The following is a 15,982-nucleotide window of genomic DNA, read 5'->3' on the forward strand; positions in this document are numbered from 1 at the left end:
AACTATATCGAACCATTTCAAACCTGAGGTTTGAATGCATCACTGACCCCCAGAATCTTATACCCGGTGCCTAGTTTTGAAAAAAAGACCAACAAACTTCTTCAAACTTCAAACACTGAAAGTTGCAATGCAAATCGAAAACCCTTGACTTTTGAGGCGAAAACTGAGTTTTCAAGTCGCCGTGGAAGAACGAGGGGCGATTCTATTTTACGTTATGATGTTCACAGGCCATAATACTGCACGATCAGTTGGAGAAGAGGAGGCTGGAGAGGAGCACCTCGGAGAATGGCGCCGATGTCAGACGACCGATGACCTCTGGCCTCTACCACGCGTCAATTACGCCGCCCGGGTAAGCGAGCCGTTAATAAACCGATGAGAAACCGCTACGCGTCATCGCAACGCGGTCTCGATCGATTCGTGGACGTCAAAGTTCGCCGTTTGAACGCGAGGTGCGTTTTTTTTTTTTCTATTCGCAGCCCTCTCGAAACCAGTCACTTGAACCAAACGCAGCCGGCGTCGACGAACACGCAGTCGGTACAACCCTTGCAAAACGCTGTTGCAAACTCCACCCCTTTGGCCAACGGAGAGGAGAAGAGGCCCCTCAATCACATCCAAACGTACAGGTGAGCGTTTCAACGAGTTTTTAGTGAGATTCCACACCCCAAGTGCACCTATGTGCTCTATATTTGTTCTTGAGAATTTAATTTTAATTCTGACCCAAAGAAGACACCCCAATGGGCCCTATATTTGTGTTTGAGAATTTAAATATAATTCTACTAGCGATCTAAAAATTTTTTTGAATCTCATATTGGAAAATACTTTTGCATCGATATTGTCTGCACTGCTTCTATATTTGATATAGTATTAATAGTTGAAAACGATGGCTCAGGTAAGTAGAGCAGAGGAATGCAACGTATATTTATCTTTAAGAACTAGAGGCCAAATTGTGCTTTCAGAAGATACAGTAGCTGAACGTAAATCATACTTAAGAGCTGTCAACTGAATTCCTAAATATGATAGTTGTGTATATTTTCAATGTCAATTTAAATATTTATATTATATTGAAAATTTTGGGAAGTGAAATAAAAATACCCTAATCAAGAAGTTAAATATTCTTCATAAATTATATTCCTAGGGATCCTGACGCCCCCAAAAAACAGAAACAATTTTGCTCTGTTAATTTTCCAAATTTTTAATATTTCTATGATTGCGTTTCCAGAGAGTACAAAGAAGCATTGAGACAGCAAAGGGTCAACGAAGGGCCTAGCGTGTACAGGCCCAGGGAGCAGGTGACACCGCCTGGCAATGAGTCCCAGGACCCAGACTCGACCAGCAACAAGGAGGCGGTAGCCCTGACCGGAAAGCAGATCTTCAACGAGGAGAACGCGACGAAGAGACCAGTACAAAAAGTGACACCGTCGCGCATCAATTACCAGAACACTCCGATCATCAACGGGAGCAATAACGAGTACAACAATAAGAACGGCAAGTATCTCGAGCAGCCGTACAAGAAACCTAATTCGCCAATCAAAACGTCGTCGAGCATCTTGTCGTCGAGCTCCAGCCCCGGGCACACTCCCAGACTAGTCAAAACCGCCGTAGGCTACGTGGAAGGTAATTCAAAAACCGTAAAATGAAAATTAAAAAGCGTCGAATGAATCGTAATTGGGTCCCGTCAGGTAACAAAAGCCCCAGCAGAAACGGAGGCAGCCCAAAGTCGCCGCGATCGGTCACCTGGAACAGCAACGTGCCAGAAAAGTATTCCTTCACCATGAGAAGGGAGTTCGAACGTGCCAAGGAAGAGGCTGACTTGATCGAGCAACTCCGAAGCGTGGGTATTGCTTTCTAACGACTGTTAAATCATCTGCATACAGTAGTCCCTCGCTTCATGCACGATAACCCTCCCCTCGGTACTGTTTATGGGCTCCTATTGATCTCTAGGACTGTGTTTGTGGTATTTGTGTCTTGGAGGATCAAATGGTTAGATGTAGGAGTGACTAAACTTCATTGAGAAACTGCAAGATAGTAAAAAATGTTTGTATGTACGGTAGTCCCTCGCTAGATGCACAATAACTCTCCCCTCGGTACTGTTTATGGGCTCCTATTGATCTCTAGGATTGTGTTTGTGGTATTTGTGTCTTGGGGGATCAAATGGTTAGATGTAGGAGTGACTAAACTTCATTGAGAAACTGCAAGATAGTAAAAGATATTTCTATGTACAGTAGTCCCTCGCTTGATGCACAATAACCCTCCCCTCGGTACTGTTTATGGGCTCCTATTGATCTCTAGGACTGTGTTTGTGGTATTTGTGTCTTGGGGGATTAAATGTTTAGATGTAGGAGTAACTAAACTTCATTGAGAATCTGAGAAACTGGAAGACACTAAAAAGTGTTTTCTACCTCTTTCTAACGCCTTTTGATACCACCATGAATGAAATCTTTTATTTATAAATGTTATAACAATTGGTACTATGCGAAGTTTGGATTATATAGTTTGTAAATGTGTAGAAAGGAAAGCTAAGAGTTTGTTAGTTGATAGAAGAGAAAGGAACGAATTTAGTTTCCTTTTCCAGCACATAGAAACGAGATTGAAGATGGCGTTGCCGGAGGATTTGGCCCCTGCGCTTACAGACGGAGTTGTTCTGTGTCATTTAGCGAATCATGTGAGACCCAGATCGGTCGCCAGCATCCACGTCCCATCACCAGCCGTTGTAAGCTTTTTAATACACAAAGTTTCAAATATGGACGCACGCTTTTCGAAGAGACCATAAACAATGAATTTGATATCATTTCTGAGACGTTATAAAATGAGTTTTGATTTTTAATTTTTGAAAAGCGTTGGTCCACACTTTGTTAGATGGTTTCTACCTTCTATGGGGATGAATTTAAAATCAATCTCTGCTTGCAGCCCAAACTGACAATGGCGAGATGCAGACGTAACGTCGACAACTTCCTGGAGGCGTGTCGGAAGATCGGCGTCGACGAGGTAAGCGATCGTACCACTATTTTATCACCCGATCTTTCTCTCGAGAGTCTCTGTGCTTTGTCTCTCGCTCGTAACACCGCAACAATTGACGCGACACTCTCGAAACCGAGCGTACCGACACGTTTACTCTCAGCAATTTCAATTTTTCCGTTCGCCAAAACGTCTCGTGCACCGTCGAGAGCGCACGAGCCTCCAAAAAAAAAAAAAAAATCGAACGATACTACTCGAGTACGGAGAAACGCTATGAAAACGAAACGATCGTCCAAGTAAATCGAACCATTCGTCAGGTTTGTCCACGACATTTCCAGCAACTACTAGTCAGTCCCCGGATTTCGATTCAGTCGCGAGGTTGTACGTCCCTTTCCAAGCATCGAAAGAATCCGCTATTCGTGACAGAGAGGAGCAAGAGAAGCTTTAGTTGCATGCGCCTAGACTCCGTAATTCGCTTTTGTGTCCACCTTTCTGTGCCAAGTTTGGAAAATGGTTATTATCAACGTAACTAGCTAGGGGTTAAAGATAGAACAAATTTGTTAAATCGAAAAATACTCCATTTTGCGGGGGGAACGAAAAGTTATTCTTGTAGTTTTTTGATATCGATGCTCCTGTACGAGATACGAGGCCTTCAAATCTCCTCAAACGGTTTGCTACAGTTTGGGGAGATTGGTAGTTGAGTAACTCGTCACCATCAGTTGGTACCCAAATTTTGCACAGAAAGAGAGTGTCTTCTCGTCGTTTTAAGCATCCTCCCGCTTCCCAAAAGAAAATAAACCAACTTCGACTTTCTCAAAATTTAATCTGAATCCTAATCCCAGAGTTCCTCTCAACTTTCGGAATAGGGATGGTTGATCTCGAGGAGGAACGAACAAAAATTGTCAGGGTTTTGTGTGAAAGACACGATCGACCAGCGACGATGGTAGATACTGGGACTGAGTAGTATCGTTGTTGGTGTTGCAGGAGGTGTTAATGGACGCGGACGCAATCATGGACGTGGGTTACATGGACGCGTACGGGCTGGAGGCTCTGGCGCGTCTCGTCTCCGCTCTTCTCCTTCTTCGCGACGAAGGGGAGAACGATACCGAAGAGTCGGCCCCAGGTTCATCCCGTACGATTCAGGATCGCGTTCTGTCCGCGATGCTTCTCGCCACATTCCTCTCCACCCTCGTCCTCCTCTATCTGTTCCCGTTACCCGACTAAAAAAAAAGAGCGACGAAGACGAGAACGCCAGGCCGCGAAACGACGGAACGAACGACGCTCGCAAGAGATAACGCACGATCGAAGATGGGATAACCACGTATCGAGAGACGCCACTCGACAGAGCACCGGGGTTCTCGAGCCTCCGATGAACGACCCCTGATAGGCTAAACCCTCCTCTACCATTAGAATTTCGAACAAAAGACAGAAAAAGGCTACTTCTCGCTATAAGTTCTGTCCTGCACTTCAAACTAAGAACTAGTTCATTCCCTGCTAAATCTTTACCGTCTTCAATGCTAATTCTCTGCTATTTGGACTTTATTTTATCTTTTCTTATTTATTGAGAGAAATTATCAGCCAAATCTTTAGGTTTCTAATGTTATAGGGTCCTCTACTGTTTGAATTTTGAACAAAAGACAAAGAAAGGCCAACAAACATGGCTATCTTTCGCTATCGGTTCTGTTCTGGTACTTTAAACGCTTTCAAATTGTTAATGACTACTTTATTCTCAACAAAATCTTTGCTTTTTGCAATTTCATGGATGCAAGATAACCGTATGCAAGATATGAAGGTTATGTTTACTCATTCTCTGCTATTTAGACTTTATTTTATCTTTTCTTATTTATTAAGAGAAATTCTCAGCAAAATCTTTACTTTTTACAATGTTATAGATGCAAGATATGAAGGTTAGGTTTGCTAATTCACTGTTACTTAGATTTTATTTTATCTTTTCTAACTTAATAAGAAAAATTCTCAGCTAAATCTTTAGTTTTTCTAATGTTATAGGGTCCTCTACTATTTGAATTTTGAACAAAAGACAAAGAAAGGCCAACAAACATGGCTACCTTTCGCTATCAGTTCTGTCCTGGTACTTTAAACGCTTTCAAATTGTTAATGACTACTTAATTCTCGACAAAATCTTTACTTTTTGCAATTTCATGGATGCAAGTTAACCGTATGTAAGATATGAAGGTTATGTTTGCTAATTTTCTGTTATTTGGACTTCATTTTATCTTTTCTTATTTATTAAGAGAAATTCTCAGCCAAATCTTTAGTTTTTCCAATGTTATGGATGCAAGATAACCCTATGCAAGATATGAAGGTTAGGTTTGCTAATTCTCTGTTACTTGGATAGTATTTTATTTGTCCTGACTTACAAAGAGAAATGTTCTGTGAATTTCCATATAATAGTTAAACATCTAGCATCTAAAATACTCCATAACAACGTGGCCACCTACTTTTCGATCCACTTACTATGAAAAAGAAAGATGAGAAAGACTTCTCAGGCACCAAGATAGTTAACATTCGACACCTTCTATATATTTGCTAATAACTTTAAATTCTACTGTCAGGATTTATGGACGAGAATGGAATGTTTCAGCATTCTTCTGATTACTCAATTGCCTGTGAGTTAACCTCCAAATAGATGTTTTGCGAACACATACTAGCTAAATATCTAGCATCTAAAATAACCTATAACAACGTAGTCACCTAACTTTAACCTAACTTTAAAAACTAGACTGTCGATGTCTAACACTTTCTATATATTTGCTAGTAACTTAGAACGCTATGAACAGAATTTATGGACGAGAATTAAATCTACGTGGACGCTTATTTTAAGAATGAAATCGTAAAGATAAATATAAAATACTGTTTTTTGATCGTTCGTCGAGGGGTTCGATGAAATTGGGCGCGACACACTCTTCTCGTCTCGACAGCCACTTAGAACCTTTAGAGCGGCACTATAGGTTATGTTTTCGTTTGTTCTTACGATTTTCGTTTGCTTCGTCGGGCAGAGAAACGAGTGTCGCGTTTTCTGAACGTCGGTGCTGAAGATTTAAGAGTAAACGTCGAAGAATTACGAATTATTATTGAGAAACTCGGTGATCTTTGGCCTCGAGGTTGACTGTCGACAACGTCCCGTTGTTCTAGTTTGACGCCATTTTGAAAACGTTAATGGCTCTGTCTTTGTTCTTCCGTTGAACGAATCGCTATCCCGAATCGAGACACTTAAATACTTCAGTGTATCATTAGCTTTTTAAAAATTTGACTTGCAAAGACTGTAACCCAATCGACAATTTAATTTCGATGTAACTTGACGCGTAGAGCTTTGAGAAATATATAGTTTTTTTTTATCGACTGACATTACGAGGCAATTTTTAAAGAACCGGAAACTACGTAACTCGTATCAAGTATTTTTATTTAATTCTGCGACGTTGAAATCGATGTACTTAATTTGAATTTGGTTCTTTTTACACTTCATGTTTGAGGATTCATTTTTATTAACGAAGGGTATTATATTGGTATTTCGATCCACGATTTTGAATATCGAAGATCAGTCGATGAAGAAAACGTAGATTTTATCGATGCCTATGGAAATCGAGTTGAAAATTGAAGATTGTCGAATGGGGGATGTTCTTTGCCAATCGACACGGCTCTAAGCTTCGTTATGGTTGTTTCTTCGCCTCCGTCGTTTGTATTCCCGGCGCTCGAGGCCGGCAAACAAGTATTCGATAGTCGTTAAGTATATCAAAGGGCAGCTTGATCGTGCATTTAGTCCGCCTAGTCGTAGAAATCGCTACGTAGTAATTAGGTTAATTAAGTTTCCCGTAAATCTAGAGACGAGACTGATACCAATACTATCAATGCCAGATAACGAAACATCGATTTGTATCGTACTATTTTCACACACGAAAGTATCGATGCATATCAATTAAACACAACCATTTAATATCAATTTTCAATACCGATACTATCGCTATATTTACATTTTTAATCGGTTTAAAATTACTCGAAATTGCATCACGTTTGATTTTGTTTTATTCAGATAAAAATTTCGAGTAACAAATGAAAGATAAACGATTATTAAAATAAAGATAAAATATTCCAATTGTGGAATTAAATAAAATCTGACTCGAGTGAATTGTGTCTGTCTTGTCTGTGGAAACGGTCATCGACGAAAGAGAACGCGAAATCAAAGAGCGCAATCAAAGCTGCTGGAAAACGCTGCTCGCATATCAAACTCGATCGTCTTTTGAAATGTACCTTGAGCGACGAATCGTTCGTTCGTCGAGGAAATAGTATTTTGCTACGTGAAAGTCGAGGAGCTGACAATCCGACATCGACGTCGGCCCGGGTGTCTTTTCTCTTTGGGCCAATCCCGAACCTGCCATTTTCTTTTCTTCGACAGCCTTCATTCGCTGCACAAATATTTGTAATTTACAAAACAAATTGTGTGGGGCTTCGTTTTCGAGAAAATTACATCCAAATATCAGTAGACTACGCGTGTAGTTAATCAAAAGTCGATATTCGAATTTAATACACTAACTGCTAGGGACATTTCTCTGTCTGGGGATATTTTCGATATTTTTTCAAATTATAATGTAACGAATAGAAATATTCAATGGTTCAATGGGATTGTTAGTAGTATTCCTAATGGCAGTGATGTTATTAAAAATAAATAGGTTTATTTTGAAAACAGCACCAGTTTGGAATTATCGTAGTATTTGAATGCATAAAAAATAGTGCAAAATTTAAATAAAAGAATACAATTTTGCATTTTGGAAACTTATGACTAAAAATCGAACAAGAACTTGTCGATGAAAACAGTGATGGCAGCTTCAGGATAACCTACAATTTCTATGATATTTTCGTTGACGAATATCTCGATCCGGATGCACACCGATTCGAAGAAGAAACGAATCGAATTTTCTCAACTGGTATTATCGTGTTCAACGGAGAAAAAGCTTGTGGGAGGGGCAGGGGGCATCGTGAAACACATCTGACTGGAACCACATTCAATGCGTGGCAAGATGGCGGGCCCCACAGTGGCTCACAAAGCGTCGCGAGTCCCTCCTAGGGATTTTTCTTCCTTGCAACAGAATCGAGGCAAATTTCACTGGCGAACAACGAACGACAATTCGAGAAATTCTTCACGTTTTATTTGCGATATTAATTTTGGCGAAAGTGAAAGATCGCGTTCGTCTGTTCCGTAGTGAAATTTGCAGTGGGCGCTAATGGCCGCCGGAAACGCGATGGCGGCGGGATTGAAGCAAAGTAAGAGAAGCAAAAACGTTCGTTGTATAAACCTCGGATGGTAGTATTTTTTTAAACGTTCGACCAATGAAATCGCCTACGGCTCTTTCAGGATTGATGGGTCTGTGATAGGTAGCCTTCGTGTACTACAGGATTCGCAAACAAGGTGCTAGAAATCTCTTTCGGTTTCAAAGATTTCCTATTTTGGTACGTAGGTCTTAACGCACATTCGAACTTCTTCGAACGAATCTCGATTCTCTGTCTTATTTTTTCTCTCATGTTCACGGCGACAGTCGCGCGAGAGCAGTGTCGCGGCCCTCCCCCCTGCAAACCTAACCAAATTTCTCGAATTTTCTCAATTCAGTATAGTTTCGTTCTGCACGAAATTATCAAAATAAAGAGTCGTCTGGAAGAAAGTATAATTCCCTTATGTGTAGTTTTCGTCACATCGACTGTTTGATTCATATTTGATTATGTTTGATAATGTTTGGTCATGTTTGATCATGTTTAATCTGTTTAATTCATGCTAGACCACGTTCGATGATGTTTGACCACGTTTGATCATATTTGAAAAATACTAATCAATGTTTATAATGAAGTATCCTTGTTGGGAATTGTTATAACTCAAGTTATTTTAAATTAGACTGTAAAATTTAAAAGCTACAGAGTCAATGAGAATTGTTATCTAAAATTCTTTATTGATTGCAACAAAAGCTGTTTTAATTGTTTGAAAATTGAATATTATAGTTTTTTAAGAAACTTAATAAACAAATTTGAAAATATTTTGTTAATTTCAATATCGCGAGAACTAAAAATTTCAGTTACGAATATTTTGATTCCAGGCTTCTCTTTATTTTCGATTTTGTTTTCTGCACCAAATTTGGGACGAGATTCTGTTAAGAGGGGGGGGAGGATCGCAAAAAACGACAGCATTTTTCATCGACCAGCCGGGTCGTAGCCTAAGATAATCTACATATTTTCGTATAAACTAATCGGGGAGAAACGTAACGTAGCGGGCGTACAACAAAGAACGTGTATCGTTTCAGAATATAATACGCGCGTATAACTTATTCTACATATTATATGTACTCGTACGGTAAGAGATTTATTGTCTACGGTAAGAATTTCAGGAGAAACGGGTCTTCGAATCGCGAGAAACCTTCGAATTTTTCGTCGAATTTCGCGCGCTGGGTTTGGTCGTCGCCGATAACCAGATAACTGGTGTAGAAAAAACGATTGCAGTCGACGAAACGCGATCGCCCTGAGCTTTTTTCGAGGTTAGTCCAGTGCCAAACGCGTCGCGACTCAGTCTCCGATTAAAAAATATTCGTGCCACCAGAGACGGGCAAAATTATTTTAAAAATTGCAAAATATTTCATCAGGAAAACAACTAACACAAATTCGATCGAAAAATTTGGGTGAAACGCTTGTTTAAATAATTTCCTCGTTAATAAATTGTTAGTCTTATTGATTATCTATTATTTGAAAAAATTTGCTCAACTCTGGGTGGAACCATATGGTACAAGTACTGCCTCTATTCTTGCAATCAAATTGGAATCAAATTTTGCATGTAGAGAGGGTGAGACTTGTCTAAAGAGTCATTTGAAAAGAATTTAATCTTGAAAAATTGAATTCAATTAAAAAATACTTTCAATTATTGACACAATTACAGAATGAAACAATTACTAAAAAAAAAAATATTTATTTGATGTGATAAAGATTAGAAACAAATCATTACAAGTTAGTTTCTTTATTCGAAAAATTATTCACTTTCGCTGGAAGTGAGGATTTTAAAGAATGGAGGTACTAGTTTTGTTGCAAGTATCCGTAACGCAGAACGTTGCAAGAAGCGAGGCAGTGACGGGATCGATCGATAACGCACAAAGGAATTTTCACGGGAAACGAACGGCTTCTATTTCACGGTCTACAAGTAGAAACGTAGAATCTTTTTGCGAAACGTTGATTCTTTTCTTTTGTACACGTATATAAGAAGGTTTGTGTACCCCGGTTTTATCGTAAACGTACTTATTTATGGGATAAAACGAGTCGTAACCGAACGTGTATGGTCGTTTAGGGGAACGCAACAGCTGTATCTTCCAGAAATTTCGTTCTTCGGCCGAGATAAGTTCCATTTTGCTGTATTCGGCGGCAGAACGTTCATCCGATTTCTAGTCCTCGATATTTTACTTCTAATCGTAAGCTTTCGCCCTCGTTTCTAGTCAACTCTGTATTTTTGTTTCCTTTTTATTAATCATGTTTTTCCTTTAGTTCTCGACGCGTTACTTAATATCTTTTTTAATATTTTTTGTTCCTTACGTATTACCCTGTTTAATCTTCCGTATAATCGACGGCTATTTTTTTTTTTTTTTGCAACGCTGACGCGTTTAGTATGTTCGATCGTCGCTAGGGTCGCATCAGTATTATTGACGCGTCAGCTGATCGAATTAATCGCAATCCGTGAGACTGTTACAATTTAATTTCGTTTTCTCTACCAAGTGGTTTCAAAATTCTATTACAAACACATAAAAATATATTTTGAGAGCTTTACGTGATGTTTTCTTCATTGAAAAAAACACAATTGTCGCCATTTTGCAAGTACTTTCAATGCAATTAACATTATTTTAAAATGGTGAATTTGTTATTTTGCAATATTCCACATTAAAGTGGCATTATTTACAGTTTTACAAGTATTAAGGTTCTTCCATTCGAAATATTGCAACATATTGTGAGTTAAAAGTGCCGGTCACCGGTGACCGTCGTGGCAATTAACATTATTTTAAAATGGTGAATTCGTTATTTCACAATATTCCAAATTAAAATAGCATTATTTACAAATATCAAGGTTCTTCCATTCTAAATATTGCAATTCACTGTAAATTCAAAGTGTCGGTCACCGGTGACCCCCATGGTAAACAACGTGTCAAATAATAATAAGAATTACTCAAAATATAGCTACGACTGATTCTCAACATGCTGACTATATACATAGAATTTTACACTGAAATATTAAACTTGCAATACTTTTTTAAATATTTGCACTAATACGAAATACAATCAGATGCAATTCTCAGACCTGAATACGTATATTTAATATATCAAATCTGTGTTTGTAACAGAACTTTTGGACCACCCTGTAGTAATCTTTGGCGCTCTGTCCATAAACATATACAGATTCCTAACAAATAATTGAAAACATCGAAAAAGAAAGAAAGCAAATGGAAAATAATTGTAGTCATGATCACGACTTCCAAATTGATCTTCAAAACACAAAGTTTGAGTGAATATTTATTCCAAAAATGCAAACAAAAATTTTCGATTCAATTCGTAAAGAAGGACTTTGAAAATTGACAAAAATAGTTAGTTCACGAACGATAATTTTTTTTATTCTCGAAAATAAAAGTTTCCCCAGTCGGTCTGTATAAATTTATGGCTGTGTGCCCGCTCGTGTATTTTTATTTATTTACGATTAGCTTTTTTTCGCTTCCGCAAGAGGCTGGGCGTCGTTTATTCTACGCGAAATGTAGAAAAAGGACGCGTGATAAGGAGAGGAAACCGAAACACGAAATCATTCCGTTGCATTAGCTTGTATAATTGTATAATTTTTGTAAAGAACAGAGAGAAGGAGAAAAAAAAGAGCGTATATATACATATACATATATATATATATATAGATTATATTATATATATTATTATATTATTATTATATTATATCATACTGTATTGTATGAACACAGATATATGATACGTTGAAGCTACTTTTCTCTTTGGTCGTTTTATTTTTATTTGTTTGTTTTCACTTAAATTATAAGCTGACTACGAGCTTTAGATCGATCGCTCTCGGAGAAAAAAAATCGGTGCTTCGTTTTGTTCTAATTTTTATTTGTAAACGTTGTTTCTTAAGCTTAAGCATTTCTCTGCGATTATCGAAAAAAAGGCAAAGCCTCGTATAGTATTTATTATAATTCACGTTCCTCCGATCGAGTTTCGTTCGTGAAACGCGATCGTTCTGTATCTAACCTCTCCGTTTTTGTACGATCGATTTTAAACCGCTACTTCGTCGAACGAATTCGCCGAAACGCGACAAGGATGCTGTTTCTCATTGAATCATTGATAATGTTATTAACATTCCCTCCCTTATTTATATCGTCCATTACGAGATATATTAAATCCTCGTCGCGTTCAGGGTGAATCCGTACGAGATCGCTTATTTTGTATCGCCGCGCACAATGAGAAACACGATTCACACTGCCATCTGTGAAGTCGAATCGAATCGATGTCTATCAATCGATATCTCTTGCTCTAAACCTTCGAGACCTAAGAGTTTCGGAATTTTTTTGGTAAATTCGAACATAACCTCTCCAGATGCCACTAGGAAATCTCTGTCTTTCCATAGCCCTCCATTTTCTAGCTCAAGCATAACCACGTTACTTAATTAGAAAATTTCAAATGAGAGACTCTGTACTGCCAACATGACTGATTAAATAGAAGAAGGTTCGTGCAATTGTGCCATTTTTACTCCGCTAGGGACTTTTTTAACTACAGGACGAAGAAATATCACTAAATACCGATTTCTGGCGCCATAAAACTTTCTATCGGAACCGACGCCCAGAAATCTCTTTTCTGCTTCGAAGGGGAATCTATTTAAGATAGAATAGTGGATTTTAAATATATAAACCTTGACGCAAGGTGTTCAAATTCGATCTGATTCGATTTCACATCCGATTTTACGTAGAACCTCGGTATCGCTCGTGCAAATCGATCTGCAGTAGCTTCATGATTTCAACCGACGATGCTCTCGTCGTTCGATCGACGAGACCTCTGCGTTCCTCTATGTTCAGTTGTTCCCATCGAACCCGGTGAACAATCGTTCGAAACGCCATTCGAGAAACGTACTCTTGTAACACCGATTGTACGATCAACGCATAACGATTGTAACGCTATTTCCACTGATAATAAAATATTCTTTTGGTAAAATTCGAGACGATGCAACTTTCGAAACGAGAACATTTCACACGCTAAATCTGAAGCTATGTTCACGTTGGACAGTTCGAAATATCGTACTCACGATCAGATGTTCAGTTGTCCCTATTGTTTGAGCTCAGAAACTTTGTTAATTCTCTGATAACAGATTCCATTTTGATTTAGTCGATACAGCAGTGACAAACAATAAAACACACTTTATTATAAGTTATAAATTAACGGGAAGTATAAGCACATGTTAACGAGAGAACGATCTAACGAAGACTGCCGGTCGGCTCGCGAAAGACGTCACGTGATCGACTAGTTCCTTAGGTGGCGTACAGAGGTCTCCACCTATCGAGGATTTTATTTCGACAATCTCATAATGCATTATTAAACTGTTAATTTTAAAAAATCCCTTACAATTCGTATTTTTGGGGGTTGGTATTTATTAAAAATTAGAATTCTACGACCCTGTGCTATTTTATTCATTTATTACGTTGAATGGTAGGAATTATGTTTAATGTTTTGCATATACTAGATAACGTTTACAACTTTTGGACGAATATCTCGAAATTCCAGACAAATTAATTTTCCTGATACCTATGTTCTAAAAATTAGAATAAAAATAGTCTGAATGTAATTTATACCAAGTATCTTCAACAAATTTGTCGGGGAATCTCCATAAATGATACACAGAAAAATTGCAATGTTCTGAGAGGGTTAATTAATATACAAGAGAGTAAAATTCTTGCCTACCATACGTGGAACTTAATTTTATTATAACAATGATCACGAATACGTCATGTAACCTCAAAATATTTGTCAAAGTATCTTAATAAATGCACAGAAAATTTGCAAAGTTCTAGGAGGGTCAATTAACATATGAGAGATCGAAATTTTGTTTACTACTATTCACAGAACTTAATTTCATCGTAACAATTGAAAGAACTCTAGCAACAATCACGAATGTATCACGTATAACCTCATAATATTTTCGAAATACCTCCATGAATCCATCATGGCGTCTCTACAACGAACACAGTAGCAATAATCACGAATGTATCATGTATAACCTCAAAATATTTTCAAAGTATCTATTATAAACGATACACAGAAAAATTGCAATGTTCTCAGAGAGTTAATTAATATAAGAGTGGATGAAATACTTGTCTGATATAAACAGAACTTAATTTCGATGCAACAATCTTATGAATTCAACGTCTTTACACCGAACTCTAGCAACAATCACGTATAACCTCAAAATATTTTCGAAATACCTCCATGAATCCAACATGGTGTCTTTACACCGAACTGTAGCAACAATCACGAATGTATTACGTGTATAACCTCAAAATATTTTTAAAATACCTCCATGAATCCAAGATGGCGTCTCCACAGCGAAGACAGTAGAAATAACGACGAGGCAATTGATGCACCAAACTGAGATATTTATTATTTGAATTTACCCTTTTCAGAATCTCGTGTGCTGCGCCAGCGACGTGCTAGAGGGTGGTCGAGGGGTGGTTCGCGTCGCTGTGACCGTTTCAGAGCTGCTGAGGTTCCATCAGACGCGGTCGCCATTGCAGACGTCCACGTCGACGGTGCAGAACCACGTGCCTGCTTAGCGCCAGACAATATAATTCCTCCCGGAGAAACTCGTCGACCACAGAGGGAAACGAAAAACGGACGCGGCCACGTTTCCTCCGATCCGGTTCAACCCCGGAGAACGCCTGACGGCCTTTGTCGGTCTCTCCGTGACTTTTATACTCCCCTAAAACCGTCAGGTGGATCTCGCGTCGAGACTCACTCGGCGTTAGACTGCGACCAACCATGACACACGAGTAGATGTACGAAAAAAAAAACTTTTGTATCGGATGGACGAGCGTATCTTTGTACCGGAAGAGTAGCCGAGATTAGGGTAACAAAAGTAGCACGCGATCGCGGAATCGTGGCTACGTCGAATCAAAGTGGTTAATTAATATGGGAGACACTATTTTGGGGATTTAGAGACTTTAGAAAATCATCGACAATTATTTTGTGGTTGTTTTTTACCATTATGATGGTTTTAAAATTTTTTATTCCATAGACAATCCCTTTAGCAATTTTATGATATTTATGGACACCATTTTATAAAATAACATAAATTTTAGATATTAATTGCAATTCTATGACGTGACTTGAAAACATTTTTTAATTCAATTTGAGTAAATTAAATTGAAACTGACCCAAAGTCAGTCCCAAAACAGTGTCTCCTATATTTTTCGATGGTCTGTATATCCGTGCTTTCTACTAGCTGGTTACTACGAGACATTTCTATATCGTAACGTGGAACAATATTCAATCAAAAAAACAAAAAAACAAAAAAAAAAACAATTAAAGACATCGAAATTCTCTCGACGTTCGAGCATCCCTTTGCGATTAATCCGAGCGTACCCGTCGCGTATATCAGCTGGTCGTTTCCAAATGGGCCCGATCGGAGAAACGGGACCCCGATCCGTTATTTCGTTCGAGCAGTATTCGGTTCGTTCGTTCCACGATGTTTTAGCAATTTTATTCCTCCTCGGGAGAAACAAACCCACGAGGATGTCGATCAATTAGCCCCTAATCCCGCGTTTGATTAATCTAGAAGCGCGTCACCGACAGGAGGTAAGGTAGATTTCTGCGCGAAACGATCGGTAAGTTAGTTAGGAATTTTTTCAATGTCACGGACGATGGGCCCCCAAGGCAGTGTTTTCCAAATTTCTATGGGGGGCATTATTCCTAAAAATCAAATGTTAATTGTAAATTTATTATAATTTGTAAATTTTGA

The 15,982-nt window shown here is 38.5% G+C and overlaps 1 protein-coding gene across 3 annotated transcripts in view; it reads left to right on the plus strand.

Annotated features, from left to right (window-relative positions):
* Window positions 1-15,972, plus strand: part of Lrch (Leucine-rich-repeats and calponin homology domain protein) — a 48,502-nt gene extending 32,530 nt beyond the window's left edge. The window contains exons 7-13 of one of the 3 annotated variants that reach the window (XM_076779917.1): window positions 228-349; window positions 477-623; window positions 1,220-1,614; window positions 1,680-1,831; window positions 2,573-2,710; window positions 2,908-2,985; window positions 14,649-15,972. In XM_076779917.1, the coding sequence (XP_076636032.1) occupies window positions 228-349; window positions 477-623; window positions 1,220-1,614; window positions 1,680-1,831; window positions 2,573-2,710; window positions 2,908-2,985; window positions 14,649-14,798 (1,182 nt within the window). In that variant the 3' untranslated portion in view covers window positions 14,799-15,972. Of the gene's footprint in view, window positions 1-227; window positions 350-476; window positions 624-1,219; window positions 1,615-1,679; window positions 1,832-2,572; window positions 2,711-2,907; window positions 2,986-3,939; window positions 6,546-14,648 lie in introns of those variants that run through there. The other 2 variants (XM_076779916.1, XM_076779914.1) reach the window with 2 other exon arrangements.
* Window positions 15,973-15,982: the final 10 nt, after the last annotated feature.

The sequence above is a fragment of the Colletes latitarsis genome, chromosome 12 (assembly GCF_051014445.1).
Source record: "Colletes latitarsis isolate SP2378_abdomen chromosome 12, iyColLati1, whole genome shotgun sequence".
NCBI lineage: Eukaryota > Metazoa > Arthropoda > Insecta > Hymenoptera > Colletidae > Colletes > Colletes latitarsis.